Consider the following 25,298-nt stretch of genomic DNA (forward strand, 5'->3'; position numbering starts at 1 on the left):
AATTCCGGTTCAAGGTTGGGGTATTTTTTCCCCTTTTCGACCCAAGCTTTGTGCCTTTTTCTCTGGAAATTCTCTGTTGTAATGGTTCCGTATGCGGATGCTATAAAAACGGCTGTGATTGCGCCCATCACAGCAATGCATCACCCGAGGAGGAACCAACAACATCAGCAATATTCTTCATCATTCTCCGGTGCCACATTTTGAACTTAAATTCTTTCGTGCATCATCAGTTATTTGAACCTCTTAATCAAATTGCATTATGGCAATCCCTTTTGCCAACGGGATGCACAACCGCAAGTTTGCCAAGACGGACGAGAACGCCAACTCGGTCTTCGAGGCAAGACACAAGCTTGCCAACGGAGCCAGCCCACCACGGTTCTGCTCCTTGGAGACCCCCGCAGCCACCCACGCCGGGGCTCCCCATGCTAACCCCAGTCTCGAGAACAGTGTCGACGCTCCTGCTCCGGCATCGCGGGGCCGTGCGTGGGCGGTATTGGGAACCCCCTGGCTGCAAATCTCCACCTGCATCATTGCCGGAGTCATCTTCGGGCTGTCAATGGAGAAGGGACGGGGTGAGCACTTAAATTTCGCCTTTTCTTGCACATTCCTTTGCCTTTTGCCTGCTGTGATCATTTTGCTTGTCTTAGTTGGCTTTTTACTTCTGAATTTCCAATGCGCGTTTTTTTTTTTTTAAATAACTGGTCTCATTAAAAAATCTATCCTTTAGTTTTCAATATTGAGGTTCCACACGCAGCAGCTGTTCTTTTTCCTTTCCTTAAAAACAGCTGCCAAAAATGTATGAGCTTTCAATCCAAACCTTTTGTGAGCTTTTCTTCACTAAAATCAAGCTTTGCGTGGAGGTCTTTTATATGTGCTACTTCGTAGTTCACAGTCATGCAGACCGATGGTAATGTTAAGTTTCAAGTTCCATTGCTTTATTGTGACATTTTCTCCCAATGGCTCGTAGTGCGTCAGTGGCTTTCGAAGCGGTTGGGTTAAAGTTGAATTGTAGTGTACTCTCAAGAAAATGCAGTGGATGCAATTTTGCTACCATACTCAGTTTTGACGGTCTCTCTGCCATAGAATAACATCACAGACAGTGACAACTTTTATTCCATGGAATCCATTCTGACGTAGTGAAAGCAACTGTTACCAAATTAGACCCTCGTCCCAAAAAATGATGCCTCGTTATGACTGATTCAATTAAATCGATTCACAACGAATATGCGCTCTATTATTAAGTTAACAGACTATCAATTCAGACTTCAATTTTGTAATGAGGTAAAACGTAAAGGACCCCCCTCAATCCTTCTTCTTCTGACAATCGATCAGGATGAACTCTGTCGTCCTCGTTTTGGAGAGGGTAATCAAGAAAATCGTTCATTTTGCTCACACTAATTGCTTTGGACAATTAAGTTTACCTTTTTTAAAACTTAAATTTGTGAAGAAGAGCCATCTTACAAAAGAGTTCTGCTGCTCTTTTCCGCTCCCTTCGTTTTTATTGATCATTTGTCATTGTCCTTTTGCGTGATGCGGGAGATTTACCCGAGAAAAAAGGAAGCCGAGGTTTTGAACCTGAAAAGTTGAGTTTCCGGGAAAAAAATCATCGATAACGAGTGAAGATGCGATTCCTAAATTCTGAAGATTAACAGCCATGTGATATCCCGCTAATGACACTGAAAGTGGGGATTATTCAATCGAATATTTCGAATCGAATATGCCAAAAATAGACACCATGGTATTCGTTACAAAAAAACCAATAAATTAACGCAGTGCCAAGGATACCGCATTGCGTCTTCGGCGATAGTCATATGTGCGTGACGACACGTGCGAGGACGTGCGTTGTGTACTGAGTCTATATATGAAGCTGCAAACTGACACTTTGCCCCTCGGTTTTGACACTTCGGATGGCGAGCTGCCCGCGAAATTCTCAAGTTAAGATGCGTCAAGGATGCGTCAGAATCTTTGTACAAGAAAAAGTGATTATTAATTGGAGCATTATGTAGGTCTGTGGGCGTGTCCCTCCCCCCAAAAAGAAATACTGCATTAAAACCGTTCTTGCAGGGATGGACAAATAGTCTGGGAAACAAATCATCGAAAGAAATAGTCACAGTTATTTATTTACTTGTCGCTCTTTCCTCTGAAATGTTTCGGAAGTTTTTTTTTTTCAATGGATTTTTTTTCAAGTCCCCCACAGAACTCATCGGATGTTTTCAGCAGAGTTGGCCTAAGACAAAAACATGTTGGAAAACGCACGGAAGTTGGGAACAACACTGACAAGCCCGAAACCGAACATACCACAAGGGTGAAAATGCTGAGTCCTGAAAATAAAGGAAACGGAAAAACCGGTTCCCTGAAAGCTTCAGGCTGAGCAAGCCACTACCGAGCACTAGTTCTGAAAATCGCCTTTCGCAATGTTGTCAACACCGCTAGACTAATTTTCTCTTGTCAGTTGCGCAGCAGTGACCGGCAAACTCTCGCAATTAGTCGAATCTGTTTAAATTTGGTAAATTCTTCTCTCATCGTCGTCATCTTCCTGTACTGTGCAGGAATCTTCACAGGCGTATACAACTCGCAATGTCAAAACTTACGAATGGTCGATAGTAACGCTTCTTGTGCGTAAGTGATAACTTCCTGATGAGTCAATGCGGTATTCAAACAGCGCACGCCCACTCCGAGGCTATTCGGGAAAAAGCTACGCGCGCGCGCGATAATCTGTCCTATCGGCGCAGCCCTAGCCATAAGCCGAAAGGCCTTTGGTTTTTGAAACACCGAACTGGTCCATTGTTTTCTGTGGATTACTAAAACAGTTACATTGTTTATTTCTGTGGAGAGCGCATTTCTGGCAGCTCTTCTTTCGTTTTAGTATTCAAGGTACGAGATACGAGGACTAGCAGAAGTAGGCACAAGGAGCAAAATAAAGTATTGAGCTTTTTCTGGGGATGTTGAAATAGCAACTTTTTGGTTTGGTAAATCTTTGATTCGGGAAGAGTTTGGACCGGTTTACTAAAATGTGAAGAATTATCAGGAAAAAAAATGCTATTCAAATCTTTCACTGAAAATGGGCACAATATTGGACGATTAATTTTTGGAGGAGGGCGAAATTCATCCTAGAAACAGGACCCCCTCAACAGCCCCCTAAAAATTAGCCTCCACCGTTGCACACCTACGCCCACTGCTTTTTTTGGAAGGATGTATTGCAGGGAACTTTAATTGGTGAGGGTACCTGGAAATCGTTTGTTGCAAGACTCCCGCGAACGTTGATTGTATATGGATGACCCCGAAATCTTCAATCCCAATGCCTTGATCCATTATTGTGGGATAAACACCACAGGGATGAGGGAAGTTGCAAAATGGTGCCCTGGTTGTTGGTTGAATAACGGAGGCCATATGCTGACCATAATTCGACCGAGGATACAGCAGCAGGTATGCAGTGAGACGTCACAAAACGAAACAGATAATCATAGCACCGTTCGCTGCAGCAGTAGTGATTTACTTGGTGAATACCCCAGCATGTTAACCCTCCGCCACAAACACATAACGTTGCTGATAATAAGTGATCTGACAATTCGCGACATTTTGCCTCAAAGAATTTTGCCTTCGTATACTGGCTACCGAGAAAGTTCATTCATGATAGAAATTTGTACGGACGTTGCATCAATCTTCAACACATTTCCTCTTTGAAGATACATTAGATAGGCCTACCCACAAAGGAGAATAATAAGACAACTGTTTGAAATGAACATTTTGGAGAGAGGTTGAAGCGCATTACAATAACATCTCTGCATAACTCCTGACCACAAATGATTCCGCATACAATGTCGCCCGTCCAGTCTTAGCGGGGCTTAACGCGTCGATGATCCATCATCCGGGGTCGGCCCCTTGTAAGAAGCTGTCCTTGGGAACGTCCTCCCTTAGAAAACGGATACCTTGAAGCCAGAGCCAGAGATCAGACCAAACAACCAAACCGTATCACTTGCGCAAGAATCAGACCCCGTCGTCATCGCCACTAGCGATTGCGTAATAGCTCGGTACGTTTGGATCAACCGAAGGTTGACCCCCATTAATATCTACATTGTCATGGGCTTTAAACTCTCCATCCAAGGTCCTGCTGCTTCCGGTGCACTTTTGTTAATTAAATTTCTCCCAGTCTCCCACTAGGCCCTATGCTTTTCCACCTAGGCCCTATGCCTTGTTCCCCCGCGTTCAGCCATCTGCCAGATGGCATTACGTTCGAAAGTAGTACGGCTGAAGCTAAGGCCGTGTCCAAAACGGGCTTCCAGAGCTACGGCTATATTGTCTACCAGTCTCCACGCATTTCCATGGGAGCGAATACCTAGAAATAGCTCTAGACAAGAGATTCGGATGCAGCCTAATATAATGTGCCTGCTCGTTATTTTCAAAACACAAGGTCATTCGGGAACATGGTACGCGCGCAGGTCCACGTAGGGCCGCACTGATAGGGTAGATCTCGCACGCGCGTTCGAATGACCTCGGGCCTGAATACCATTCGAAGTCTGAGTCAGCTTTTCAACGAAACTTTGGGAGATGTCACATTTCCCTTTTTCGACTGGGTCCCTCACAGATTCATTCAACAATCATAATAGTGATTATTTTCGAAGAAGAGAAGTTGTCGGAAACGTCATGATTCCAGGAAATGTTGTGACGTACATGGCCTATAATTGTAACTGGACAAATTGAGTCAGGAAGATGTCCCACCGAAATCCTGCACGAAGGCCATTTAAGGATGCATTTTTGGTTGGTATGCATCCTGTTGTACCATAGCTCCATGGTTGCAAAATGAAGATTTTGCGCATTTTTGGCCCCCCCCCCATAATCGTAATCATGACCTTCAAAAGGTGCAATTAAACCATATATTTGAAGGATGGACTTGACAAGATTATGCCACCAAACAACACGGATTTCACTGTTTCGCTGAAGCTGTTAGTTAAAAAATTATTTAAAAAAAATATTTATTTAAATTTTATTCAAAATAAATCCATCACAAAGAGGCTGGCCCGGATCCGCAGGAAATTCCGCAGCGTGTGACCTTTGATCGACTGCAAAATGCCGCCCAAAATTTCCCGTAATACACATGCATATTACTTCAGACCCCCTTAAGCTAACTTGAACACCGGACCCTATTACTATAATGATTATATATTAACCATATTTACTGTACCAAGTTACACCATGGCTATATTTGGTCGGACATCAAAAGATCCAATGAAGTTTGCACAAGCTTCCAAAAGTCACGTTCGCGCCCCTCGTCACAGTTCTTGATGCCCTCATCCGGCGGGCATACACGGCGCGCTAGTTTTAGCTCTCCGAAGTAAGGTTCGACCTTGGCGTCTGTCACTTAACAGCATTTTTTACTCCGTCTTTGTTGATCCCTCCTTTTGATTAAACTATTATGGATTGATTATACTCTTTGATAAACTTCAACGTGAGCTATTTTCTGCAATACCCACTGCGAATTGCATTGTTGTGCACTGACTGGGAGGAAAGTAAACAAGTTGAAAAATAGTAGTGTTTCCCCCAGTGATAACCACGTCAAGACCAATAATATTACCTGGTATTCAAACAGAAGGATAGTACGAGTACAATGTACAATGTACGATGTGCCGTAAGTGACCGAACAAAAAAAGTTTAAATAAGCAACCCTGCAAGATAGCAGTCCAGCGCTTGCTTACAGAAATCAGACGCTCAATCTCCACAGCACCGTGGGCACTTTTCTCCTTTCCGTCTGCAACCTGCAGCACATTATTAATCTCCACAAGGGATTAGGCATCTGCCATAAATAGAAGGCCAGGTGTAAGCGAGGATATGGCCCTTAGCGCGCCGTTGCCGGTACACGATACCGGTACCGCTATAACAATTCACCAGCTGCTATTGTCACACGTGGGGGTTTTCAATACAAAGAGAAGTGACCCCGTTGGCTTTGTCGCCAGGTGGTCTCGAGGGAGCCGGCAACACCCGGTAATCCAACAGTCCAATGTTAAGTCCAAGGTAAAATTTGACGCGGTCATGGGGGATTGGTCGGAGATATCAGAAGGCGCTAGCTCGGAGTGTGGATATGCAATCGCCATTCTGCTTTAGCCTACAACTGAGGAGTCTTAGAGACTTTAACTAGAGTTTGTGTATTGAACCACAAAAAGCATTTACATCCCAAAATTAGGCGTTGGAGGAGAACAAAACTTGAAAATAAGGGGCTGAGGGATGAAGCCAAAGAAACGAACAAAAGGAAGTGGTGAAAATCACAAATTTTCTTGAATATACCTCGGAATAGGTCCCCTACAACCGTTAATGGTTTGACAGTTTGCTGTTGAGTGCTTTACCCGCCCCCCCGTCAAAAATCCTGGCGACGCCCATGTCGAAGATATATTCATTCGTGGTTATACCTCCGCCAAAGTTCGTTTGCGAGCGATGTTAACCAACCTTTTTACATACCACAACTCGAGAGGACAAGGTTGGTCTGATGGCGACCCAGCATTGCCGCATGCTGGCTGGTGGAGGGGAAGGGGTGTGACAGAGCACAGCATGCTAGAGCCAGTCTATAAGTCACGACGTAACCCTAGGGGTGGTGGAACGCGGTTAATGGCTAAACACAACGCTTTTTCCAGATGTTGGAAACCAAAATGGCAAGTACTAGCAATCAGAACGGATTCCACAATGTCTTCAGGAAGTTTCTGATTGTTTCCAACGAGGGTAGTGCGAGTACTAGCCACAAACGATAAACATTTGAAACCGGAGACTAACCGGGGTTGGAAAGAAACCACGGCGCTTGCGGGAACGTTACGTCACCCATTGTCTTGTTCGACACCATTCCAATAAAGTCACGTTTTTGTGGTTACGGAATGGTGAAAAATTTTGACATTTTACTTCGTTTTGGCATGGACTAGGTCTTGATAACATCGCGCACTTCGGCGTTCATGGATGCTCCGGAGTTTTTATCAATGCAGGAGCTGTAAGGGCTGTTTCCAATTTAGACGCAATCTAATTTTGAGCACGTTTCTCAACAAACCTTATTGACACGATACGATTTAAAAACAAAACAACATTAATGTTGAGGAGATGTATTTGATTCTTTCCCAGGACCAGCACAGCTCCTGTAATTCCTAATGAGATGCATCTTTTGTAATCAAACCATGAGGTTTTACAAGATCGGTTTTGACAAAAAGGAAAAGAGTGGCCGCCCTATTTTGAAATGACCGTTTTTAAAAGGGTCACTTGAATCAACTTTTTTTTTGTAGTCCTGGTCTGAGCATCATTTCTAAAACCATTCCAAGGTGGGGCCAGGTCAGCATTTGGGCCGTTTTAAAGGGATCCCTAACCATAGGAATAATAGAAATCGGTCACATCAAAGAAATTGAATACGTGGGTCGGCAAAGGCCAGTGGCCTTTATAGGTGTCGTACAATGAAGTTAAAGTGCTGGAATAAAGTTGGGGGCATGCATACCTGTCCCCAGTCGATCGACACCGACAATCGACAAATTAAACAAAACAAGAACAACAATAATAATAGAACCCACACATTTTTGCACGGCTGAGGTATTTCAGGTTTCAGACAAAATTTCAGAAGTCCATGAAGTCGTTCTGCCACGGTGCATGTCCATGATTTAGTGAATCGTCTCAAATGAACTAACGTCATACATTTTTGTCCCCTGTGATTCGGAAATCTTCCTTGACTGTTACTGTGTGGTTCCTTCCTTTCCTCTCTGATTGGCAGTGTTCGAACCGCTCCACATCCGTAACCAGATGGACTTCAGCTCCATGGTGATGCTCAAGATGTTCCTGGCCTCTGTGGCCGCGGTCCTCGTCTCAATGTCGGCCCTCTCCGTCTTGCCGGCCACCAGCCAGCGGTTCGCGCTGGCCCGGGACAACTTCATCTGCCGCCTCAGCGCCAAGGGCGTGACCGCTTCGATTGTTGGGGGAACCTTGCTCGGCATTGGGATGACATTGGGAGGCGCAGTAAGTTAGATCCTTAACCTTTTTATCAAAAAAGGGTAACTTTTTCTTCACAGCTGATATGAACATTCTGTTTCTCTTGCTAATAGCTCATATACATGTACTACAAATTAAAAATCCTAATCAAGTTTGTTAGTAATCATTTTTGTTTTCCATCATAGTGTCCCGGAGCTGTGCTTGTCCAGATAGGCGCAGGAGTCTCCAATGCAGGTAGGCCCTTGCAAGTGGCAAAAAAATTAGTTAACCGAGAAACTGACAAACAGCCCGATTGAGCATCTCACGTGACTGATTACATGGCTGACTGAGCAAAGAACAAGATGACCACCCTGTGTAACTGATCCCAGAGCTGACTAATGAACCGATTGCCTGATGAACTATTGGGTGCCAATCCCCCCACTCATCAACTAACCAAACACACCAACAAAACAGCAATGCATATGAACTGACAGATGAACAAATCAGTCAACCAACATATTTGAGTATACGTCAGCTCCAAACCAAACAATAATATTATCTGCCGTTCACTGTAATCCTCCACTGACCATGATAATTATACGTCATGCTTTTCTCATGACTGGCTTAATCTTATGCATTGGATTCTGCCTGAAAAAAAAATCAAAATGAATTCTTAAAATCTTGCTATAAAATTCAGAAATTTCAGATACCACATCAAACTTGCAAGGTAATATTTATGGTACACCAGGTAGTGCAGTAGGAAAACTCATTGAGATGCAGAGCTATAAGGGTCCACGGTATAATCAGGTTTTTGTGCAAGAAAAAAACCCCAAAAACTGTACCTTTGGGGGAAGGTGGCTAAATTCACACTTTAGTGCAACCATAATACACTTGGCCCTGAACTATACCTGGCTTACTGTGGGCACTGCAGGAACCAATACCAACAGCTGTTCTGGGGTGATGAGATGTCAGTGAACAAACTTGCATGTATGATATTGTTGGGATACAGCAAGGGTGGATTGGGGGTTCAAAGTAGCTCTTTCCACACCTGTTAACAGCCTTCGGTATTTCACATTGTTAGTCCTTTCCTTGATGTAACCCAAACTTCAAAAAAGAAAGAGAGAGAAAAAAGAGGAAAGAGATAGAGAGGTTGTCCACATTAATTACCAACCTACATGTTCCCTCCCCCCTCCCCCGAAATCTAAACAAACAAAAATTGATTTAGTGACTTGATTTGAATGAGAAAAAGCACATGGTGTATTGTCTCTACACTTCAGCAACAATGAATGTTTCTAATGAGCACACACTATACAGTGATACACCCACCCTCCCTGCATATTGACTGTCTGTATAAAGTGCATCTATATCTGTGGAGGTATACAACATGATCTCTTCAGGGTTGCAAAAAACTAGTAATATTTGCAGTAAGGAAGAACCAGACTCCCTGACAATGGACAAAGTGAAACTTCAAACTTAAAAGGCCTAATGTTTTGCTCCTAGAATCTGTCGCCAAGGACAAAAAATCACTTTTCTCACAATGCTTTTCACCCCGGTTTTTGTCTGTTGGGGGTTTGGGACGAACAACAAGCAACAATGACTGTTCAGCTTGGCGGGTTTCAAGTGTGCACTCACAAAGAACAAACCATTCACATTAAGTCTGCGGTTGGGAGTTATTACCCAATCTGGACAATGCCGCAGTCGTCCCCAACTCTTCAGGAAACTAACCAGAGCATGACCACTAAGTGCACATCAGGTTGAGGGTTTGTCGTTGAACTGAGCAGACAACAGGCCCACTTCTCCCGTGTCACAGTTCTTCTAGGCATTCTCCTTTGACGAGGATGAAATGAGATCATAAAATTTGTCGTCAAGGTCTTGCCAGTGTGTGGGATTAATGAAGCATGTGGGAAAACAGGGAAAAGGACAGTTTTGGATCTGCTGTCAACTGAAGTATTCATGGTCTGAGAAAAAAAATCTTGACAATCTTTGCTCAAATGTGTTAACATGTGTAAATTGAAACTAATGTCAAGAACAGGGCACCCATCTCATCCTTGCCCCCAGAAGACAAACGTGACGATCAAAATGCCATTATACCAATATGCACTAAATCCCAATACTATGTTCATCTTTAAACTCTACAATTTGAAAACACAACTAGTCCTTCTTAACAGGCACATATATAGTCCAGACACCAAGAGAGAACTAAAGAAACAGTAGAGTCAAGTTTCCAGACAATTTAAAGTAGAAAGTTCAGACTCTGCCCTTGAGATAAACCCAGATATGTCTACCTCGGCATCACTGATACCTTATTACAATCCCTACCATAACAAGACACCTCATAGTCTCCTGAAAGCCCCCCCTCCACAACTAAATAGTCATTTATCATTCTGCATCTGTGGGGGGGACACCCTTTGTCAAGTTCAGTGAGCTTTTCTTTTTTTACTCCTTCTGCCCACTCCTCTTTTGGGTATGCAGACCACAAGGGCGAAGGCCATCCAACCAATAATGGGGATATGAAGCTTGTCCAGATGATTGTTAGCCTGTGGGGAGATTGGACAAATATTATGTGGGCCCACTGCTTACAGAATGCATGCCAAACAACTGAAGTGCGAAGAAAGAACAGATTATGCATGTGAAAAGTAGCTTGATGACTGCAACTGTCTAATTATGTACATACAGGTGGGGCAAAAAGTTGACATACACTTTGTGGACAAACAGTTTTCCTTATTTTTTTCACTGTTTGAAACAGTTTTGCCCACTGTGTCTTTACGAGGTGAGACAAATTTTATCTCAACTTAATGTTCACAGTATGTATTTCAAATGAAAATACTCAGAGACATTTATTATGGTTCAAAATATTAATATTTCTGAAAAATCATGTTTGTGAAAATTTACATCTGTCCCCTTATTGTTGTTCAAAAATACTTCAGAGAGTGGTCCATTGCGACTATGAGATGTGACAAAAATACAGCAAGTGGCACGAAATATTAGGGTTGGAATAAGTGCCATTCAGATTTTTTGTGTAAATATAAATGTGAATCATTTACATGTCTCTGGGTGTTTCTATTTGATGCATACACCATGTACATTAAGCAGAGACCCATCTTGTCTATCTTCATGAAAAGGAAAGTTGGTAGGAATGAGTGAAGTTGTGAAATTTGAGGAAAACTGTTTATGTTCTACCAGGTGTATGTAAACTTTTTGTCCCGACTGTACATGCAATATTCAGCCAATGAACTAAATTCATTTCAAAGACTGAAAAAAGGAGCTGACAAGATCATAAATCATAAACAACTCATAAAGCCACTATGGACAAGTCAGTGATTCATGTCAAGCTCTACCGAGATCATTCCAACTGGCCAAAACTTGCCGATGGCCCTTGTGTAGAATGAACACAGAGCCATAAAATTGTATGAAAAAATGAAATGACACCACAATATGAAAGACAAAAGAAGACAAAGTGAAAGTGGTTGATCAGTTTGCACGATGCAATTCCCTGAGACAGATAAACCACAAAATGAATGTTTTGTCGGTGATGAATCCTGACGCAAGGATTGAAATGAGCAGTAAAAATAAAAACACAAGAAAAGTAATTGGCTGTCTGACAAGTCAGTTGACCTGTTTATCACTGACGACCTGAAAAAACAACTGACAAAACAAATCGAAGCAAATTCGCTCCATCGATTAAACTCACGTGAATTTTTACAACCGACTCATTAATACTCACTGCCTCTTTTTCCAGGCTACACGTTCTTGGGTTGCATCCTGGGAGCCATACTGTATGGATTGACTGAACAAACAGTTGCTCATTGGACACGGCCTAAGAACGCAGCGCAGAAAATCCGGTAATGTAAATCAATTGTAGTTTATGAAGTTGCTTTCTGTATTCACGATCACAAAACTTCAGGGAATTTTACTTTAGTTCAAGTATGATGAGTTCCAATTACAAGTGCTGTGACCTTTGGTATATGGTCCATTAATATGCATTGCCAAATCAAGTTCTTGAGGCTCTTCAAAATTACAGAGTAAATGGCACTTGATATGTGCAGGAACATAATACATAGCAGTGACAAGATCTCCAGTGTTAAAGACAAACTACAGTGATGTACTGGTTTGCACATTGTGGTGTAAAATGCCCCTGACAAATTTGCATCTGGATGTGCACAAAGATTTGTCGTCAGATGGCCACTGACAAAAAAAAATGTTTTCTCATGAGACTTTCTTTCACTCTAAGACATCATTGTGAATTAATCATGTACAGTAGTTTCCCTACAGTACATCTAAAGCTATGCAGAATGACCTAGAATCCTCTCATTACAAAACTGTTCATCTTTACCCCCTGCTTACCTTGACCACGATGAACCCAGGCCTTAGTTACACATTCCCAACAATCATCCAATGAAAACAGTGCTGAAAACAGGTCATTTGCAACAGCCAGTACACTTGACAGAGAGAGGTGGAAAGAATCATCGCTCAGTTCATAAATAAGCATTTTTTTTCACACTCCCAAGTGCATCACTGGCAAAGTAGTCCCACTCCATATGTTTCAACTCACACCATTAATAACACACTCTACATCGGCGAAGTGAAGGGGGGGGGGAGTGTTGAAGAAATGCAAGTCATTAGTTTCACAAGATTACACAGCAAGGATGATGACGGAAAATGTCAAGGAGGTTCACATGTAATATTTTAGTAGCCAGAAAAACTGCAGTTGATGGTCATTGGCTACATTTGGTGAACCTTTGCATTTGGTGAATGGAACAAATGTTTACTTAAATTACTTTAATATTGGAAAAAAATGGTGACCCTCAACTCTCCTTTTAAAAAGCAAGTCAATTGATCCTGCTTGATCAACGTCTTGTTCACAAGACTGGGCTCCAAATGTGCCTTTCAAATCTTTCTAGAATATTGTTGAAATATTCCAGCTTCATTGAGCTTGAAACAAAGTGATTTCTGATCTTTTCAGTTGAGGTGAGATGAGATGTTATCATTCCTTTGGCATATTCCATATTCCAGAGACAAAAATCTTAGCATTTTAGAAGTGACATCTTTTACCCAATGTTGCAAATATACCCTGTAACTAAAACCAAAGCTCAATGAGATATTATACACAGTTGCAAATACAAAAAACTTGATGTTACAGCTTCCTGCCTCTGATATTGCTTAATATTGATACACCAAAATCCTTCATTGTGTTGGGCTGAGACCTATTAAATCCTTGAGTAATGTCTTTTCACACTTTTTGAGTTCACTGCAAATGTTAAGCCTTGCTCAGAGAAGTATGTAACCAGAAACCTCTCTGGATGGCTTCCCTGCAAAACTTCTGAGGAACCTACAGCAGAGATGTCTTTCGCTTTTTGTAGAATTGACGAGATTGTGGGCATACCCTTCTGGAAAGTGGCTCTCCCATTGGGCGTTGCTATGGCTGCATCTGTATACCTCCTGGAGGTGGTGGTGCCTTGGACATCCGACCTGACCGTACTGAATGAGAGTGAAGCCTCGCTGATGGAGCTGAGGAGCTGGCTGCCTTCAGTCTCTGGTGGATACAAAAACTGATGTTGGAAAAAAAAACACGAGTCTGCTCAAAGAATGATCACTTTGGGAATTTTACAAACCTTGTTTTCAACTCTTAAATTGGATTCAGCTCGAATTCAATTTCACGCATTACAAAATCTGTCATTCTAGCGTGATCAACCATGATTCAAAAGGAAAAAAGTTCTTGTCTAAGCTTAACCAGATTATATTTAACATTTTTGTCATGGTTACATTAACTCCTTTGTTTTCTTTCACTTTTACTCGTCTTGTTTAGAGATTTTGGAAAACAAAATTGCACTTTGTACACGTGATCATAATATTACTTCCCCAACAATGAATTACTAACAATTACTGGGGGAAAAATCTGGCAGTCTGTCAGATTTCTGAATCGTGGCCTTCTGGGCTGTGTTCAACAAAGGGCAACCTTACAGAGAACAAATTGATTTACCTATTACTGATCAATACCAGATCGGGAATAAATATGCAAATATTCTGCATCTCTATGGCAGGGGCTCTGATTGGCTGCCTCCAGATCCCGATAGTTCTGGCCATGGGACAGACCATGGGGGGCAGTGGGAGCTACTGCACAATGGCCGCTCAGCTGATTCCGTCAGCGACCCTGCGCAACATCTCCCCTTACCTCCTGAGGACCAAGTTTGGCCTTAACAACTGGTGGTCGGTAAGGATATCTAACCTCTCCAGCTTGAGGAAGAATGTAATGGTGGGATATTGAAACTTACCCAGAGAAACCTTCCATATAAACCCAGCTAGCTTCCAGGGCTCTGGGCATATAGCCCATCACAGATGAAAAGGGATGGGCTCGGGCTGATACTGGGCTAACCCAACATCAAAGCAAAAACATGACAAGGTTACGCAAGTTCAGCTCGCTGAGCTCGCTCACAAACAAGCAAGTGTTTACCCATGGTGCATCAGCCCCACTGGAGGCAAAAAAGTTGACTCATCTGAACCTTTTTGAACTTAACTGGTCTGGTGGTAGTTCCATTGGCAAAAACTGAAGCTAACGGCACACAATACCTGACAAATGTGTGGAAATGTAATAAAGAAGAAATGAACAGCACACAAGGAAACTAGTCATGAAAGTGCTACCTGTGATGTAAAATGAGAGCTTGATTCCTCATTCTGGCTCTGACAAACTGTTGCCTCCTTTCACAGAGATGCCCTCCTCTCCAAGCTCATCATCATATCAGGAGAGCAACTCACACTGGCCTGTTTCAGCTGAAACCCTGACTTGTAGAGAGGCTTGTTGTTTCACCATAGATTATCCAGGATGTATAATATTGGTCCAACATGACCCGAGGAAAGAACACAGTAAAGTTCTGAGATAGAACTCACTGTATCAACGTATCTCACAAACCATTACGCTCTTTACCAGCTCTTAACATGCCTATCAGGCTGTGATTTTTTAAAACAAGAACAACTACAGTAAAACAACATTCCTTGTAGTGTCAACAGCAATGTTTTCCTACTATTCCATAACAGGTTTCCCGTGATTTACACCAGAATCTGTTCTGTTATTTAAAAACAAACTGACTTGCTTCCCCTTTCCTTGAAGTTCAAAAATAACAGTATAAGTTTTTGTCTGACGTCAAACTGTATTCTGAACAAATCTTTTCCAAACTAGACTAACATGAATGATGAATGGTCCTGGAATTTCTCCCCAGCCAAATCCTTCCTGCAAACACAATTGAAGAGCAAGTATTGTGGGCCATAGCTTCTAAAAAAAGTTCCTCTTGGAGCCATAGTCGCATAAAAAATAGGTTTCACCCCTCAGTGAGCTTCCAATTCAGTTCCTACTTCACAACACAGAAGAGAATGGTGTGGCTTATCCTCTGGATTGACAGGGGTTCAGTGAACCTCGCCTAGATGTTGGCCGCGTTCATGAGAAAGTGCAATGAAAAAGCGTTTCCGAATTTGACGTAAACCGACTTCTCCCCGTGTGTTCCATTGTAGTATTTCCAAACTTCTTTGTGTCAGTGAACGTATGATTTTTTGAATGGGATCTTCCAAACTGTACTATATTGAGTACGGTAACTTGGAAAAGGCATCAGGGGAAAAAAAATGAAAAAGAGGTTGCCACATTTGAGAGTGCTCCGCTCGGATCAGCATGGAAGTATCATCCACTATCTACTGTCAGATCCTGTAAACACAAAGATATGAGAAAAGTGCCTATTCATACTTCCAATGGATTCAAAACATATTTGAAGTCCCAGAGCTGCCAGAGTTTGCTCGTGTTAAATGCATTAAATCTTTGCAAATTTGCTGCAACAAATATTACTCTTGGTGTCACAATATTTGATCTTGCATTGACTTTATATTGAGTAAACAGTGGCATGGCCATTGTTGGGATTTTTTTTTTTTGGGGGGGGGGAGAATTCTGCAGCAGAAGGCCCAGCACTTATAAGCAGCAAACTTACAAGCCATTAACCCATTAATAGTGGAAAGGGCTCACTTCTGAGGTATTTTCAAACAAATTGGAGATTTCCATCCCTGTTTCACCCTTGTTGTCATTTTTCTTGCCTTTTCTCTTTCTTTTTCCCTCCTATTTCATTTTTCATTCCTCTCTAGGGTAGGGTAAGTGCCCCTTTACCCCCTTGACAATCATGTACACCGGTGTCTTGATGTTTGGGCTCCCTGCAAATGCCAGTTGTTTGTTGCCCTGTGCTGTGCCGTGTGAATCTATTTTTCATTGCATCCAATTTCACACAACACTGGCCTTTAACCGGTGAGTTCTTGTCATCATCTGCAGATTGTGTACGGATGCGCGGCCATAGCCGGTGCCGTCTTTTCGGCCAGCATGTCGGGGACTCTGGGCAGCACAGAGGGAGTGGCCGCAATGCATGCTTTCCTGGGAGGCATCATCATGGTGTACGGCTCCCGCCTGGCCGGCGGATGCACCAGGTGAGATGCGTCAGTTACCCACTCAGAACTTGGAGTTATCCTTTCCTGAATCCATCCTTTTGTGCCAGAGAGACCAATTTGCTAGGCCATTTAGTTTGTAAACTTTGCATGTTCTGTAGGAATATCAAGATTTTTGGGTGACTGACAGGCATACCATTGCCAGAGTGTGCATGAATAGACCTTTCTTGTTCAATTTTTAAGTCAAGTTTGGCATTCCTGAGAGACTTTAGGAATACTGCCTTTTTACACAGGCAGGACGGGTAGGGTGCATTCACAGGTTTTCTTGGAGTTGAATAATTGTCTTCAGTGTGGTCAGATAGCTGCAGAAGTGTAGTTATCTGAAGCATGTTTTTGCCATTGCCAGTTGTTGCAGTATGCTCCATGTGTGTGAAAAAAAGGTCTTTTTGAAAATTTCCGGCAACTGATTAAATTGACCAAAGCAACCGACCAAAGAAAAACTTCAGCGAGGTAGTTTTGAAATTCGCCGAGGTTTTCAATTAGTCCCAAAATAAGAAACCATTTTTGGTCTGAAGATAGCCAGGAGACAGACAGTTGCCTCAACCAAATATCCATTCCGTCCGTATCAGGTCTATTGCTGGGGGGGGGGAGGAGAAGATGCTTGAAGGGTCTCCCCAGCAAGCAGCTACCCCCCCCCACCAGCAAAAACTGTAAGCATCAAAATTATCTATTGTTCTTGCCCTCGTAGCTGGTACTGTTGCCCTCTCTACTGACTGAAGCTGGTGACGGGCTGGTCTGTATCTTCTTGACTGGTATGCTGGCATGGATACCAGCTATCTATAGCCATCAGCAGTCACTTCCCGAAAATGAAAAGTAGAGTGATTCTTGAAACGGACAAATTCTAACTGACTTGTTCTCTCTATTTTTTCTGTTTGCTTCTTCTTCCAGTGGTCACGGCATGTCAGGCATGGGAACCCTCTGTCTTTTCTCCTTTGTGGCCGTTCCCGCCATGTTTGTGGGAGGAATTGGGATGCTGGCTGTCATGAAGCTGAACGGACTTGTGAACTGAAGAGAGTCCAGTGACACAAGGCAGAATTCTAATCAGGCTAGTTTGATATGGGTTTTTAAAAAGTTGACAACAGAGAGAGGAGGTGATGTGATATAATTTGAAATACATTTGTAAGTAGGATTAAAGTTAACATTTGAAAGAAATTATGGACTACACTGGTGAAAAAAAAAGCAGGCAAAATGTGGCAAAGCTCTCATTGGGTTGTGGTTTTGAACATTTATATTGCGTGACACTGCATAGTAAATATGACATTCAGAGAAATTAAAAACCTCAGACATGACATGATATCAGTGCTGAATATTCCTTGTGATGACATGTTGACATATTTCAAAACATGCCTGTAAAAACAGGTAGACAGGTGCTGTTGCGATCTATGTGCGCATTCATATTGCTATTCTCATTGGAAGAGATTGTACGGTGTATCCTATAAAAACAGGATTACTGTGGAGCATTTTACAAATGCTACTTTTTTCTCAGAAAATTCACCTTTTTAACTCAGGCACTTTGAGACAGATTTTTGAGTAGCAGATTTGACGTTTGTTGTAAAGTATTTCCACTTTTGCTGTGATGACCAGTTACTGCCCTTGCTTGGATTTTTTCCTCCAGTGTTTGTTGCTGTGATATACATACGAGGCGGACCAATTTTTCGAATGAATTTATACATATATTTTTCTTAAATGCTTGTTAACATTTTTACCTAACCAGCTGGCTGGATATTCAAGAGGAGAAACGCAAGGAGAAATAAATGAAACGAAAAAAAAAAAAAAAAGAAATGGAAATGAAGCGTATTATATTTTTGAATTGTTTGTTTTGGAAAATCTGTTGTATGAAATTTTGCATATCTGTATTACAATACAAACCATACGTGCATGTAATGAAATATAGTCATAGCTTCACCATTCGGTCATAATGGTTATCATAAAGGATGGTTTTGAAACATATTTGAGATTGGTGTCGTGATTTTGAAGAGGATAATATTATGTAGTTTGGTAACTGCAATGCTTGGTAATGGACACATTTGTGTGCAGCCGTTATCATGTAATGTGCTAACGGATTCATTCATGTGATTGTTTTCTAAACATTTGAATTCTAAGAATGCGATTCTTAAAAAAGGTTGTTTTTTATATTTATACAGAATATAATCTCATAGGTTTTTTAATGCTGCAGATAGAAATGTTTGAATGAGGAACTGTACTATTTTGGTAATTTGTAATAACTGTTTACAATTTTTATCGAGCCTGGCATTTCTGAGAGACCAAGAGAGGGTCAGTATTTTTGGCATTTGAGTCTTGGAGACTCCTTGATACCATTTATCAGCCATTCTCTATATCTCTAGTGCAAGTTTACTTTGAGGAAAGGAAAAGCAGCTATGCTTTGAGGGTGAAATTCCAGGCTTGATGTATATAGCTTTAGCAGTAATGATTTATTGGTTTGATTAAATCCAATTATGTTTTTACTCTTATATTTGAAGAACTTAAGAATTCAAGTACTAACATCTACCTTACACAGTGTGCAGTTTAACACAAATCTGTATATTTGGATATAATCAGTACTTAAATTAATAATTTTATTAATGCAATTGTTCAAGTATACTCTCTGGACGAACTTTAAAAAAATGAACCCTTCTTTTACTTAATATCTGTAAGCATCACGTAGTTTATTAATGATTCATAAACAAAGTCCCTGAATTTGGTGCACTACAACATTTTCCACAATCTCAAATATTCTCCAAAACTCGAGTCATTGAGTCGACTTGAGTCCAACTCGAGTTGCAGTTCTCGAAGAGTTGGTTTGACCGGCGACTCTACATTAGTCAACTGCCTTGAAGTGAACCGAGTTACAAAATTAAGTGACTTGTTCCAACTCTGCCACAAGATGTCAGACTGGCTTGCAATCATGTGTGGTATATGTAACTATGTTCTGCATGGCATCATATGTGCCTCAGTATGTTTAATAGCCAACAGACACGTTGCTACATGAAAGACGACACTCTCTCTTGTTCGGTCGTAGCCCATATACCACGGGCATAATAATGAGTAATTTTGTTATTGGAAAGTGCATTGCTAGTTCATATAATATCCTGCATTAGTTATGCTGTTCTTGGAATTTGGGATTACATGTACTTAAGTCCCTTCTTTCAGAGGGGTAGTTAAGCACAACCTAACCATTATTACGAAAAATTAATGAACCCTGAGCATCATATCTGGCAGACATTTGATGAATTCATGCATGCTGCTATCGTGATGTGTTGTTACGGTTGGGTGAACAAGTTGGTAGTACATATATTTGCTATAGACAAGGCAAGCAAGTAGAAGTCTCATCCTGTATTAAAGACTGATACCCAAATACAAGCATCTTTGTGACAATGAGCGTACATTTCTCCAAGTAATTTACCATGCCAGAATTGTAACAGGAAAGCTTTATGATCTGTACGGCCTTAAAGCATTCCCGGTGTGCGGAGATAAACTATGCAGGGCTTTGTCGTAAATGCTGTGTAGACATTACCTCTTTACTGGGCCAGGGCGGTAGTTCTGGCAACAAGCACTTTGATGTCCTGACTAGACTAAGTAGTAATCCAGTCAGGTTTAACATGGGGCTGAACAGGGGGCTGAAAGATGAAAAGGATTTGGCTTCGTGGCAGACTACTTTGTAAAGTCTGTTCTTTGGTTGGAAGTTGGATGACTCATGACTGATAAGCGATTGACTTTGTGTGGAATGGTAATGACCTTGATTGCAGTAGGAGATGCCTGAAAGTGACAACAAAATGCAGACTGAATGATTTTAATTACACCTACGGGTTTTTCCTCTTATCCAGGGCCATGGTCATACCCATGGAACTTGGGCAGAATTACAAATCTGTGAATGCTCGAAGGCCATTAAACGTTCCCCCCCTCACACAGGCAAACACTTTTGGATACAAACCTCAGCACAGTGATGCGCCATCTGCCTCCTTCCAAACAACCCCAAAACTTTCGGAAACATTTTGCTTTCATTAATCAAAAGATATATCTTTCAAAGATGTAACCCACATGCCTTCCAGAAATTGAAAGATCAAGACCAAGTAACAGTTCAAAGATCAAGAACCATGGGAGTAACCTGAGGCCGCAATTTTTTTTAATCTTGGAAAATTTCAAAAGTGTGTTGTTTCATGTTCAGAATATCATGAGAGTTTGTAATCTTGAAAGGGACTTCTTCATTGAAAGGTGCGAGGGAATTGTAGAGGTCCACCCACTTGGAAAGTCACATGACAACGTGCTCGATCCAAGTATTCGTAAACAAACAATATCAGCAATTTTGTTGTGGGCAGTTTGTAGTCACGGTGGAACAAACTACTTGGAAATCACTATGATCTCGATCTTACTGCCGGGGTGCCAAAGTTTGATAGTTTTAGTAGCCTTGAAGCTCTGTTTGCAGGAATGAAATACGGAAATGGCGGAAACCTTGGATTGGCCTCATTTTGCCCTAAGGTCACGACCTGGGGCACATGAAAAAAAAAACAAGGCCAAGGCAGATCATCACCCCGAAATCAGGGCATGTTTGAAGTCAAAGACACCTGGTCCTGTGCCATGGATGGGAAGTTACTGGTACATGCCATTTGGATAATGTTGAATGAAATCCTCATGAACTGTCAAAACATTTTACATTTAAGCAAAAGCATGGTGCTTCTGGTGTTAAGTGCAGATTAAGTTGTGTGACAGACTTCGGTTCTGCTTTCAAAGTAGAACCGGACGGCAAATGTTAATTTCCATTCTGGGTCGCAATTTCAAAATTTTGGGTTGCAGTGAAATGCTTGTGGTAACTCGTAAACGGATTTTACATCTGTAACTTGCAACATTTACACTTTTTTAATCTGTACATGCCGCACAAGTTCTTGAACCACCAGTAGATGGTTCATAGATACCCCGAGTGGCATAAGGGTTGAATTGAATGCATATTGCATACTCAGTAATAATGTGCTCGGAACTTCTCAATGAACACATGTTCTCAAAGTGAGGACAGTGTATAACCCACACATGTACCTACATGTAGGTACCAGTTTAGTACCAATACAATACTTCAAACTTCACACATCCACCGTGACACCGGAATTTGGTTCCTAATGGAGACAATGCTTTGTTTTCATGTTTTAGTACACCGGTTGTCTTGGACAGAAAATGTAATAAATTTCCACTTCGGTGACTTTCCCATTACACTTCTTTTAAATGTTCTTTTTCTGCAACTTGGTAAGAACTTCTACTTTAATCAGTACCTTTTAATAACTGAATAAAATGAGCAGATTGATCAGTTCCCAAAACGTTACCCACAAGTTACCCAAAATAAGGCAAGGAATTTGTTTTTAAATGCTGTCAGTCCTGGCGGAAGTACAATTTTGACCACAGCTGTAAGCTGTTGGTATTTCAACAAGGCTAAGCCAGTTGGGATTACAAAAAATCACAATTGTGACCCACTCTATGAAAATGAGTCACAAGTTGCCAGAGCCACTTTGGAGTAAAAAGTCCTTTAGAATAGTTTTGCAGTGTAAATCAATAGGAACCCACAGCATTTCTCACCATGGAGTATCCACTTTCATCAGGATGCCAAACTGAGTGATACATCAAAACAAAAAACTCAATTTGCTCTTTCAAATACAAATGAAAACTCAAAAGCAGATCTGGCGACTTATGACTCATTTTCAAAGAGCGGGTCACAATACAGTTCACAAGCTTGATTATCCTCATTACATGTGGAAGTTGGCATACTGCCCTTATGGTTCAATCTCACTTATCTACTGATTATCAAATATGAATTACAGCAACATTAATTTGGTACATGAATTGTTGGAAAACCAAACTGGTTCACTGATTACGGTCTTCTGATTTTAGTTGTGTAGTAATCCCTCCAATAATTACTGCATCTCTAAAAGAATGGGTACCAATATGAATGCATTCTAATAGAACTCTGGAAAAAAAAGAAAATATGCCAGGAGTCCAAAAACACATTGTGTTTCATTGGAGTTATACCACATATTTATATTATAGAGTATGAAATATGTAATACTGTGTTGTTGACAAATATGTATTTTTGTAAACATGAAATATTTCTTATAACTTTTTGATTTCTGAACAGCAACAGAGGTACAATGTACATATACGTTGCTGCAATAAATATCTTTCAGGATTACTGATCTATTGTATCAAGTTGTATAATGAAGTGGTGAAATACTTACACAAACAGGTGTTTTACATGTATCAAATATGGTGAGTGCCCGTCTTTACATGTTTTAAAACAGAAATGTAACTTTAAAAGAGTGATTTGAACAAAGCAAATCTCTAGCCAGACACTTTCACACTTTGTAAGGAGGTTTGGCTAAAATGTAACAAACTGACAGAAAATTGTTTTTGATGGAATAGGGGAAAATAGTTGTAAGTGGGAATATCCCAGCCTGCCATATGAGCCCAAATATGAAAGAAAGAAAACTAGAAGGTTGAAGTCGGGACAAGTTAGAAGGCACACAAATGATTTGACTGACGGGAGATTTGAATTAAAGTCCTTTGAAGACTGGAGTATAAGTTTTCAGTTTTGTATTTGTGAACAGGAAATAACATCAAGAGTTATCGAGTAAAATTAAGAGTGGTTTGATAAGCATTCCTGAATGTAACTTCATTGCAGAGGCTTGAGAATTTTAATATTTTGTATGACATGTCAAATGTATTGTCTAGGCACCAGGTAATACTCGCCATGATGTGGATGTGTACTGCACTGGTGATGAAATAAAGTTTGCTATATTTTATGCAGAGTCTGGTTGAGTAGATGGAATTTATGTTGTGATCGGACATGCCAGTGATATTTCAAGATGTATTTTTGCGTTGGGGAGATGTTAATTTATGTAACGGGTTTTGCCCTTACCCAACATATATATTGATAAACACTGTATGCTCAGTGCTTGTCCGAGAGCTTGCAAAAAAATTCACACGCTTACTCGGGTGGGACTCGAACCCACGACCTCCTGCTTACTAGTGCAGACGTCTTAACTACTCGACCACCGAGCTTGCCAGGGTCGGCTGGCCAGTCCGAGTCAGGTGAAGCACTGGCCAGCCGACCCCGGCAAGCTCGGTGGTCGAGTAGTTAAGACGTCTGCACTAGGAAGCAGGAAGTCGTGGGTTCGAGTCCCACCCGAGTAAGCGTGTGAATTTTTTCGCAAGCTCTCGGACAAGCACTGAGCATACAGTGTTCATCAATGTATACGTTGGGTAAGGGCAAAACCTGTTATGTAAATGCCAGTGATAGTTGTGGCGGGAGATGTCTAATCCTGGTAGGGTCGTTTTCGGACACAAAGTCATTGTCACCGTCTTATTTACTGAGACTCTGTAAGTTTGACATGACCCAATCATCTTGTCAACACGGATGGGCCACTTCACAAAGGTGATGCAGGTGCTTCTTAGAAGTAGCGCAGTTGGAAAACCCCCATACCATCTTCTCATCTAGAGGGACAATGTTGAGAGGAAAATCCAGAGGAGGCCTACCAAAAACTGTCAGAGATGAAACTGGGCTCGGATACGTTTCTCTGAAAGCTTGGGAGCACAGGAGAAATTGAACACACTTGTATGGTGCCAAGAAGAGAAACAGAGCCTGAGATCATCAGACACTTCAGGTCTTAACATCCCTCAACTGTGACCCGAGTTTCTCCAATCAAAATGATGGGCCTCAAGTCGAGCTTTTTCTTTTCGTGTTTTACTTCTTTGGTGTTCACAGAAGTACCTTGCAATTTATAGCTCGTTCTTGTCATTTCTTTTGAATGTAACAACACCGAGTTTTGCTTCACGGACTTGACAGCAACCAGGACTACGTGCCTCACCCTGATGGAGTGAATTGCCAGTTGCCAGAATAACTTTCCAGATCAGCTGCAGGCTTCCAAACAAATCTGGCACAATGGAGCCTGTCACTTTGAAAGCTCTTCAGTCACGTACATGTAATGTCCCATTCTCACCAATGGTTGTCAGGATGTCAAATGCAGTGATCTGTCAAGAGGAGGAGTTCAGTGTGCTCTTTTCAATGTGAGTGGTGACTTCTATCAGTGAAATGTTTTAAATCCCATTTCCTGGGAACTTATTTCCTACATCCTATTGTCATTAAAAAGTTTGGTCGAAAGTCTATTTCCGGTTGCAAATACATGTACATGGGGACATGTTGACAACAGATACATGTACATACATGTGTATGCCCATTTCAAACAGCCTATGGCAGGCTTTGGAAAATGGGGTATGGTTTTTAACATTACGGCTTAACTCTTCAATATGTGGTTTCAGAAATACACAGGAACATTCTCAAAAGTCATATCAGATCCCAAACCTCTGTCATGGTAAAACTCTAGACTACCACAACTGACCTGACACTGACATTAATCTTTTAAAACTATGACTTCAAAAGACCAGGGCCCAGTATCGCAGTGCCGCTTACACTAGCAAGACATTCTTTGCTTATGCCATCCTATTTCCCTGCCAAGAAAAATGTTTGCAGCAGTGAGCGTGAAATATTTGTCAATGTGCATGTGTGTTTTGCAATTGTCTGCTGAAAAAAGTGTTTGCCATCTGTTGCGCGGAATAATGGAGGCTGAAAGTGCAAAACCGAAGAGAAAGTATTCGTTGTTTACTAGTGCAGTGGACATTGCTCTCTCAACCTCTTGCAGCGAAGAGCAACAAACTATTGAGGCCCGTTTAATTTCGAACAAAATTAAGAGGGATTACATTTTGCGGTTGAAATCTCTATCTGGCCCAAACTTGTTTTGGTGAAAATATTTCAAGAGGATTTTGCCGGTGGCGGAGTATGCATGGTCTTCCTTCTTGAAAACAGTGACGGTGACCAATCGCCATTTTTCTCCTTTGTAAGCGTCAAGTCGGCCCTTAGATGCAGAATGTCT

At 41.5% G+C, this 25,298-nt stretch overlaps 1 protein-coding gene and 1 long non-coding RNA gene across 3 annotated transcripts; one reads left to right on the top strand and one right to left on the bottom strand.

The window, feature by feature from the left end:
- On the top strand, positions 1–23,171 carry LOC110983978 (uncharacterized). Its single transcript, XM_022243733.2, has 8 exons — positions 1–572; positions 7,730–7,971; positions 8,130–8,178; positions 11,663–11,765; positions 13,284–13,459; positions 13,965–14,134; positions 16,223–16,374; positions 17,281–23,171. The coding sequence occupies exons 1-8, from the start codon at positions 260–262 to the stop codon at positions 17,399–17,401; spliced, it is 1,326 nt and encodes a 441-aa protein (XP_022099425.2). The 5' UTR covers positions 1–259; the 3' UTR covers positions 17,402–23,171.
- LOC110983979 (uncharacterized) lies at positions 8,150–11,759 on the bottom strand. 2 transcript variants are annotated; one of them, XR_015424991.1, is made up of 3 exons: positions 11,648–11,759; positions 9,649–9,750; positions 8,150–9,027 (listed from the first exon to the last, which is right to left on the bottom strand). It is a non-coding gene; the product is annotated as an uncharacterized LOC110983979 (long non-coding RNA). The 2 variants fall into 2 exon arrangements; XR_015424990.1 differs by having other exon boundaries at positions 8,151–9,027; positions 9,601–9,750.
- Positions 23,172–25,298: the final 2,127 nt, after the last annotated feature.

The sequence above is a fragment of the Acanthaster planci genome, linkage group LG01, assembly GCF_054643075.1.
Source record: "Acanthaster planci isolate LZ-2023a linkage group LG01, COTS_SCS, whole genome shotgun sequence".
NCBI lineage: Eukaryota > Metazoa > Echinodermata > Asteroidea > Valvatida > Acanthasteridae > Acanthaster > Acanthaster planci.